Genomic DNA, 10138 nt, shown 5'->3' on the forward strand with positions numbered 1-10138 from the left:
AAAACACATTTTGGCATTTTAAATATTATAAAATATTACAAAACCTGTTTCAACCACTTGTTAACTAGAAGCCCCTACTAACAAGAGGATTATGAAGTCTATTAGGAACACATAGTACCATCACAACAGTCCTTAAAATTCATACCTGTTCAAGGAGGGACAAGAGCTGCAATGCCATCTGCACTGGTACAGTACTAGAGTACAGTAGTTGATCTCACCTTTCCTTTGAGGCAGAGATGAGCCTACTATTTACCTAAGATCCTTTATTTTCACCAATCTGTCTATCAGTTCAACTTCCTAATGCCTCTAATGAGGCTCCTGGTGTCCTTGCTGAAGCCCTGGCTTTGGAAATCAGGAACTGTGATTTTGAGAAACTCTTCTTTAACACTACATCAAGAATCTAAAGGAAGCCATGGAGGAGCATCACACACAGTACCTTTGACCACCAGAACATCTTTCTGTTCCTGCACACAAAAGCCAGCATGGCTGCAAGAAGATGCAAATACACCTACACACAACACACTGATACCTGGCAGAAGAGATGCAATTATTTCCACAGCTGTAAAGGAGATGCACAGAGCAAGTAAGGTTCTCCTTGATTATAAATAGCATTGTCCTTTTTAATGGCAGCTTATGCTGCTGTCAAGGGACAGAGGAGGGTTCTTGTCTCCACCCTCTTTGCCATTAATACAATACAGTAAAACTGTATATACTACGCTCCATCATGGCCATCAAAGACTTGAAAAAGGGAAAATAAGGAAATAATCTTCCAAATTAGAGAATATAAAACAGGTAACCTGAGGAAAACTAGGTTTATATATGTGTTTGGTAACAATGAACTGAGGAAGAGCCTGAGATTCACATGAGTGGATGAAACCAAAAAGAAGACTGAATATAGAGGAAGAGAAGTTGTTAAGAAATGCAGCTATGAAACTGGTTCACATAATATTCACTGAGATAATCCATTCATTTGTTACTCCTATTATTAACTGTGGTTATGACTTATTTATAAACATCAGTCAAGATCAGGCCTCCATTTCAACAGGTACCCCAGCAGTTATGTAATTAGTTCTTGATCTTGATCTAATCAGTTTACAATTACAGTAAAAAGGCCCCACTCCGGGATATGACATCACAGGGAGGATCTCCTTGTGATTACTGGATGCTTTATACCTGTTTCAGTTTCTTAACCAGTTAGGAAATCCCTGTTTACACGATTTGTTGCAACTTGGCAGTTACCCACATAACGACTTCTCTGCCCTTGTGCAGATTCTTCCTGCCAAGCATTTGTCTTGGGCTCTTTTAGGCTTTCTCTCCATTAATGCAAAAGCAGCCTGTCTGAGAGGCAGTGACATCAGGAACCTAAATGAGGTGCTCTGAAAAGACACTAACACTCTTTTTAAAAGGACCAAATCCCAGGATTACTCTTAACCACTGCAAATATCAATGACCATGGGAAGCAATTTCACCCTAAAGTGAATGTACCATTAGCATTGCCCATGCTGCCTGACTGCCCTCTTTGCACAAAGACTGCTGCTACCATCCCACATCAGTGCTACAATCAGAGGTAAAGTAAAAGGAAATATACACAGCATGTTGTGAGCATATCTTCAGTCAGTCCTTTACATGCACTCTGGTTTCCTTTGGAGAACATGGCATTGAAAGGGGTTTTGTTATTTTGATGGTGTTACATGGGGTTTAGGTGATTTAAGGACAAACATCGGTACTACTAACTCCCAACTTTTAAAATCAAGAGGCAGTAGCATTGTGAGCTTGCTATGAAATTATATAGCAACATGCTCAGATTTAATAAAGCCCAGATTTAGTACTACAGCTAAAGTACTATAGTACTGTAGCCAAAGAGAAGCCTAAAGAAAAGCCTAAAGCTTTATCTAATGAGAATGCTAATTGAGATTATCCTTTCATATTAAAGAAAACAAATTTTAAAAAGTAGCTGTAGACTATGCCAGGAACAACTTTTTGTAGCCTTGGACTTTTCTAAATACCAATTAGGATGTGTCACCAATTCTAAAGATATTCTTTGTCTTCTGAGTGGAGTATTTCTGTTCAATACACGTACGTAGAAAATGTTAAGTTTATATTTCACTTGTAGCCCATGAAGCAAACAGGTTTCTCTTCCACAGATGTCAATTTGCAGTGTAGAAGATATTTTATCTCCTGGAAGATCAGTGAACCCCGCCACTGAGAAAAGGGCCATGCAAAACCAGATTTGCCAGCTGTTCCAGCCCATGGCCTGCTGAGACTGCAGTGGCAGCCTCTGGGATTAGTGAGTGCCAGGTGTGCTCCAACGGGACTGTGCACAGCAAGGCAGGTCTGGCAGCCACCTTGAAAACAAGATCTGCTCTGGGGAATCTACACAACACCCATCCAGCTCTTGTTCTAAGCAGCATTTCACATGGGGTGAAATGCAGGGGCAGACAAGTCTCTCCAGAAAGTAACTGTGCCGTGGTTAAATGATGGAAATGCAGAGCCCTGCATAAAGTTGGCTTCTGTGAAATAACTGTGGAATGTGAATATAAAAACTGTGCCCTCTTTCAGTGACCTTCAGTCTGGTGGAAAAGCTTTTGGAAAACAAGAACATGGAGAGCCCAGGCACCTCAGACTTTTGCTCCTTTTGCTGTCAGTGACTCCCTGTTTTGCTGGTGCCACAAGTAAGCCCAGTTAGACAGTTGCAAAGAAATCGCATCCTCAGGGAGAGTTTGCAGAAATGCTGAATGTGTTTATGAAGATTTGTGACAGCCACAAAGCTGTCTCAGTTTTAAAGATAGAGGCAGTCATATAGTGATTAGCATTCTGCAATTCTTAATGGTAATTAAAGGTAAATGTAAGGGGGTGGTTGTCTTGGTGTAAGAGCTGACATATCTAATATGCAAAAAAGGCCTTTTCACATCAGCCTGAAAAGGACCAGGTTTTCTCATGCAGGCATTTCTGCTGCCCGTGCAAGGCAAGGAGAAAAAAATGTCTGCAACTATTTAGTTAGCAATATAAACATATAGACCTCCCCAAAGAATAATATCCTGAAAGCGGGAGTGTTGTTTTCCTGTGACATTAAAAAAGAGTATCTGGGTTCCTCTCCAGAGCAAAATGAGATGACAAGTATCAAAATAAGATCCCCTAATGGCCTCCAGAATCAAATAATTTGGGGTATGATAATTAAATGCAAACACTGCTATTGACTCAGAAGCCAGATCTCTCAGCTACAGACCTCAAGAACCACAGATCTCTTGGGAGAGCAGGGAAGGGGAAAGCATGGTCCAGTGTTTGTCCACAACCCAAAGTATTTATTATGAGCCAGTTCTGGGGACATACTCTCAATCCAAATGAGCCTTTGGACTGGTCTGGTACCATTATCATTTTAATTTTTCACTAGGAAAATTTAGCCAAATTGAAACATGCCTAGAAGTTGCAACAGCTGTCTTCAAGATATGTTCTACTTAGATTATAGTTACTTGATAACCTTCATAATTAGGGAGAAATTCTTTCTAGATCATGAGTAAGCCTTATTCCTAACAGACTTAAGTGCATATTAGTAGCCTCATCCTTGTTACTACATTTGCAGCATGTACAAACACAACCTTTTTTCTGATACACAGGGAAAAGGTCAATGATTATAGGTGATTGCCACAGCTAACTCATAGTAAAAAAATAAGATGTTACATGACATGTACAAGACATGGACATTGCAGGTAGCAGTCCCAATTCACAAAGAGGGCCTATTAGATGTGCAGTGCCACAGCTGAAGGAAAGCAAAGTGCACTTATGTTTGACAGACCGTCTTCCAAAACCAGATTCTGACTCCAACAGAACACCAATGGCTCTTTGCAGCTGGAATTATTTCTGTGCTATCTTTCAACACTCTGTCCTCATCTCTGTCTCTCTTAACAACTTTAAATAGCACAGAAATAATAATTAAAAGAGATAAATATGAACCACATAAAGAATTGTACTACAGTCTCATACTGATTTTCCCATTCAATGTAATGTTTTTAGCACAGTCTCTTTTTTTCTCTTTTTCTTGTGCTGTGTATCACACCATGTGGCATGGCTCCACTAACAAAATTATTTGCTCTGAGAGAACATACAGGGGAGATAAAAGCTCGCTGACTCTCTGCTGTGACACTGGTAACTTGGTCCTTATTCTCAGAGGGAAAATAAAATGTGGTGCATAGTGGTATTGTCTTGCACATAATAAAGAAAGGCAGCTGGCATGGGGAATGGATGAAGCAGCTCCTCTAAGATCCTGTCACCTAGCACTGCTTCTTCTGCCTCTTTCTAGCAAAAACTTTCTTCCACATCTGGCTTTGGAAGCAAATCTCCAGTGCTATAGCTTCAAACCTGAAGTCAGGTAATCAATCATCTGCTCAAAATGAAGACACAGGATAAAGATAATAAAAGATAAACAGCTAAGATAAAGCTACGGATTTCTGGAAGATCTATTGTCCTTAAGAATGTAAAGATCATCATTTCCAACCATTATAAAATGCTGAGAAAGAGAGAAACATCCTTGATTTTAAGGTCAGATGCACACATTTTGTTATCAGCTCTGCAGGTGGTTGTCTTGATGCTGTTGCTGTCAGGGCAACTTAGAAATTCCCTTGGGCTGGTAACATGCCAGAAAACAGTTCAGCTGTGATAGAAATGACAGAGAAGGAATTGAAACATCCTTTCACTTTTCTCTGAAGTTTGGCTGTTTTCAAGAAAAGGCAATATCCTTCTTCTTGACACAATGGCAGAAAAGAAAGAATTTAATAGGAATCTTCATGGAGGTAAATATATTTGCTGTGTTCACATGGTCTTATTTACTGCACAAACGATCATATTCACTTCCTTTCCCTTTTGTTCCTGATATGTTAGTTCTGAGTCAGATATTTGAGATATTGAGCTTTCTTTCTCCTATCTGAAAAGGAAACTGCTGAGATTTTTTTTCTCTTCACTTCCACTCATTACAAGTCCTCAGAAACATTTCAATGGTACATGTTTATCCTGAAAAGTCTACTTTGAGTACATTTCAGTGAAATTTTGACAGAAAAATTGTTGTTTGACAATAAGATCTATAATGCTCCTTCTTTCTTTATTTTTTAAGCAAAGAGAAATTCAAAAATTGCAACTGAGAATTAACACCTGAATTTGTTCATCAAAACTGTCTCTGAACCTTGTTAGTTAAGGTAATTTACAGTACACCCCAGCAGACATTTGCCATTTCCACTAATAACAGTAACATGCTATAAACCAAAAGGTATTGTTTATATAAAACTGTATTGAAAGCATAGTCCAAATTCAAATATGCATCAATATTTGAAACAAAGGTGTCTCTTCATACACAGATACCAGTTACTGTGCCAGTACCAAACACAAGTTCTCTGCTTTCAGAACTGAGCTACTAAAAAGTGCAAAAAAAGACTGTGATACTCACACAGATCTGCCTTTCTCAGATTTTTCATTCTTATGATTTTCACAAAGAATGAACAGCAGGGGCATTCATCACTCTGCAGAAAAATGACAAAGTTTATTACCTGCATAAATATTAAATTGTTTATGCTTCGTAAAACATGCTCTCCCACAACAATTTCAAAAGCAAAAATTGGAAGCAAAATTGGAAGATGAACTGCATTACTTTAGAAGTTAAAATCATGTCAAATAGAGTTTAAAAAAAATGGAAAAAAAATTGAGGGTATATTCCACTGTGTATATATGTCATTGGCAGGAGCCACCACCAGCACAATGCAGCACCAGCACAATGCAGCACAACATGAAAAAAAGCAGATGCGAGAAAACAACTTTGGAAGAGATGCTAATAAAACTTCCCTACTCAAACCACATGCTGGACATTTGCAGAAGGATCATTAGCTGAAATGTCAAGTGCAGAATGAAAGGCAAATAACAGACCTGACTCAAAACAATTACTAATTCTAAAACTAAAGTTGCAGATTTTAGTACCTCAAACTTTAGTTATTGCTTCACTGAAAGCATTAACTAGTTCCTCTCCCATTCTCTGCTGGCAAAATGACTCCAACAAATTCCTTAAGGGAGTTATATCACTCCTTCTTCCAGTTAGGAATTGATCCAGGTGAGAAGTTACAAATTCTCCTATCACTCTTGGTCTGTTTTTTATGTCTAACTCCAAAAGAGAAGGGCATGTTTTAGTATCATCTGTCTGGGTTTAGGTTCTGGGTGGAAAAAGTTTCCCCTCAACTCCTATCTCTAAGAAGCCTCTACTTTTACTCATGATGCTGTTTCAGTGGTTAAGGGGAAGAGCAGAGAGGACAGTCTCTTTCCTTGCTTTCTATGCATACTTTTCAGGCAAAGACCATTGCCAGGTTCTGTTCAAAAAGATGAATTTGTAGATCCTTAGTGTTTCTTTGACCAGATTGGTTAGACATTCACATGTGCTATTTCTTAAGCCATGGGGATGCCCCATTTGAAATCTGCAAGGGTCCATGAACATTTATATTAACATATATCCATGTGTATGGAGAGAAGCTTTACAACCTCCATTATGCAACCAGGGAAGCAGGGCACAGAATAATAACTTGTTCATAGCAAACTGAAGGTTAATTTCAGAACTGAGAAAGAGGCAGAGTATGTTCATTCCCTGGAACCCAACAGACAGTTGTAGGGCTTTCCCTCCCACTTATGTTCCATGAAACAAACAAATAAACAAAACACCATTAAAAAAAAACAAAACACAGAAACAAACAAAAAAACCCACCAAAACAAAACAAAACAAAAAAAAAAAAAAAAACAAAAAACAAAACAAAACAAAACAAAAAAAAAAAAACAAAACAAAACAAAAAAAAACCAAAAAAAAACAAACAAAAAAAAAAAACATAAAAACACACAAAAACAACCAAAACCGAAAAGATCCCCCACAACTTCTGAGACAGATCAAGAGTTTTTCGTGCATCAGTCATGCACAAATATAAAACTAAGACCATGACTATTAATCACTGGTTTTAGGCAGTGACCTTCCAGCGTGCATCACTACCAGGTGTCTGCTTGCACAACAACCTGGACACCATATACGTTTATAGTCACAGCTGGCAGGTGCTGCACTGTGGAAGAGCACAGCTTACTTAACGCTTGATCTAACTACAGATTCATCCCAAATTCACAGAAAGTTCCTGTGAGGCATGTCAGAATGTTCCCAGCCTCCATGTGAATCACCCACTGTGGCTGAACTTCACTACCAAGAGTGCCTCCACGAGGCAACTAATACCAGCAAAAGTATAAGTCATCCTTACTTAAATAAGTAAATACATACATGAAATTAGAAATAAAAGCTCAGAAGTTGTCTTCTCCCAGCCAGAATCCCAACCACAAACGAGCCCCAGGCCATCTTCAGCTTCTAGAGCTTTCACACCCTCACCTCAGGAGCACTCCAGTATGAGCCCATCCTGCTCCCAGCTGCATACAAGTCAGAGATGGATTGTCACTTCACTCTTAGAGGCAACGACTGTGATTCACAAACTACCTCTGCAAAATTTAAGGAGGCACCTTCTGAGGAGCAAGTGGTTTATCCAAGCCCCACCTTCCTCATTGCATGAAAGAGAAAGTATGAAGAGAAAAGGGGAGGGAGTTTGCTGGGTTTATTTGATAGCTAAATACCAGAGGTGTGCGTTTGGAGAAGGCTGTACACACCAAGGTGCCAAGAGTTGTCAGCAATTCAAGATAAGGGGGTGATAACACACAGTACTTATGTGTTGATAACTATGTTCTAGCAGCCTCAGCAATGAACAAAGCAGAGAAGACAATGGTACCTAAATGTAGGCACACAGCACCCCAATCAGCAAACAAAAGTATCATAAATGAAATAATTTCAGAATAACCAAATTGTATTTATTTTCCTTTTCTTGGATATAGAGGGGCTGAAGTTACTTACTGGTAGATGTTTCCCAAATTTAATTCATATATTTATTAGTGGTATATAAATTTTCCTGCTTTCAGAAGCCTTCCACAAACACAAAAATTCTGAGTAAACCAAGACAAAAACCCCTCAAATTCTGCAAATTAAGGCACACATTGATTCAGCTTAAATGTTAACATCTTGATATTTTAAACACAAAGCAGTGTCATCCAATTATGTTGTACAAATGACACCAAAACCTTCAAATTTCTGGCAGAAAATTGTGCAGCAGCAGATTAATAGCTAATATATGGGTCCAGCTACAAACATGCCCAGATGCCTGATATGAAGCCACCTCTTCAGAACTGCAGGAGGTCTTCCTGTCTTCCCCTTCCACCCTCACACATCAGGAAAATACACAGCAGTCATTTCTGGCCTTACAAGTTTTCTATGAATGAAAATTACTTAAGTAAGCAACCATTTTAGGATTAGGAATCTATTCTCAATAACTTTTCAATTAAAGAGATGTGAAAGCTTCAAAAGAAGGGTGGCCAACAAGTTGAAGGAGGGCACTGTGCCCCTCTGCTCTGCTCTTGTGAGACCCCCACCTGCGGTGCTGCATCCAACTCTGGAAAGATATGGACCTGTTGAAGTGATCCAGAGGAGGGACATGAAGATGAGAGGGCAGGAGCACCTGTTAATACCCAGAGTATGGAAAAATATGTTGTCCCCTTAGATAACCCCCAAACACCCCCCCACCAAAAAAAAAAAATAAAAAAAATTCCACAACCAGAAAAAACCCAAACCCTCAACAAAACACAGCCAAGCAACACTGAGAAGCTGTGGTGGTTTGATCTTGGCTGGATAGCAGGTGCCCACCAAAGTCACTTTATCATACACAACCCACCCTTTTCAGCTGGACAGGGGAGGGCAAACTTAATGAAAGGCAAGTGGATTGAGATAAGGGCAGGGAGAGATCACACACCCATTATCATCATGGCAAAACAGACTCAACTTGGCAAAATCAGCCTAATTTATTACAAATCAAATCAGAGTAGGATAATGAGAAATTAAACTTGAATCATAACACACCTTTTCCCCACCCCCCCCTTCTTCTTGGGTTTAATTTTACTCTTGATTTTCAGTACCTCCTCTGTTGCTACCAGAGCTAGGAGAGCAGTGAAAAGGATGTAGCAACAATAATTCCTTCATGCAGAAGAGAAGTAAAAAGCCCATTTATTAAAGAAACAAATCACACTTATATAGGGTAGGTCGTGGAACTGAGAATAGAAGTAGTTTCATTGGTGCAAGGCAGGTAATACCCATGGTAAACATGCTTTCACGAAAACATCACCTCTCACACATCCAGCAGGTGCTTAACCATTGTTATAATTCTTTCTCTTATGTTTGCCTTGAGCAGTCTGAGAAAATCTAAGCTGCTTCTTTCCCAGTATCCACACTCCTCCACCCCAGCACCTTCACTTTTTCCAGTGTGGGGTCTCTTCCACAGAAACAGATCTCCATGACCTTCTCCAGCCTGAGTCCTTCCCAGAGGCAGCAGTTCATCACAAACTGCTCCAGTGTGGGCTCTTCCATCGGGGTGCAGTCCTGCAGAAACACACATCCGGTGTTTCCACCTGCCAGCAAACCTGCTCCAGTGGAGACTCTTTTTTCCATGGGCCCACAGGACCTGCTCCTTCACAGGCTTCCCACAGTGTCACAGCCTCCTTCAGGCATCCACTTGCTCCATGTGAGGTTCTCCAGGGATTGCAGGTGAAAATCTGCTTCACCATGGGCCAGCAAGGGCTGGGAGGGACAGCCTGCCTCACCGTGGTCATTTAACAGCAGGTTAAATACTTATTTAACAATTGTTTAGCACAGGCATCAGGGGAACCTCAGCTCCAAAGTCTGGGGTGCCTCCTCCTCCACTGACCTTCATATCTGCAGGCCTGTTCCTCACATGTTCTCACTCCTCTCTCCCACTGCAATTGATGTTGCACAAGGTTTTCTTTCTCCTGTTTTAAAATGCATTATCCTGCAGGCAGTACAACTGTTGGGCTCAGCCTTGGCCAGAGGTGGCTGAACCTTGGGCCCAGCTGGCACTGGCTCTGTTGGACATGGGGGAAGCTTCTCACAGGGGCCGCCCTTGTAGGCCTCTGCTACCAAAACCTGGCCCTGACCAAAACCTGGCCCTGCAGACCCAACACAGGAGGGTTCAGCTGACACAGGGAATACCTGGGCACCCTGTGGTGGTGTAACACCAGCCAGAAATTA

The 10138-nt window shown here is 40.4% G+C and overlaps 1 protein-coding gene across 1 annotated transcript in view; it reads right to left on the minus strand.

Moving 5' to 3' along the window:
* LOC130254295 (cytosolic phospholipase A2 epsilon-like) overlaps nt 1-7414 on the minus strand; it is a 31072-nt gene extending 23658 nt beyond the window's left edge. The window contains 2 exon segments of the mRNA XM_056493678.1: nt 5435-5507; nt 7388-7414. Of these exon segments, the coding sequence (XP_056349653.1) occupies nt 5435-5507; nt 7388-7414 (100 nt within the window).
* Between the last annotated feature and the right edge of the window lie 2724 nt (nt 7415-10138).

This window comes from Oenanthe melanoleuca, chromosome 5 (assembly GCF_029582105.1).
Source record: "Oenanthe melanoleuca isolate GR-GAL-2019-014 chromosome 5, OMel1.0, whole genome shotgun sequence".
Taxonomy (NCBI): Eukaryota; Metazoa; Chordata; class Aves; order Passeriformes; family Muscicapidae; genus Oenanthe; species Oenanthe melanoleuca.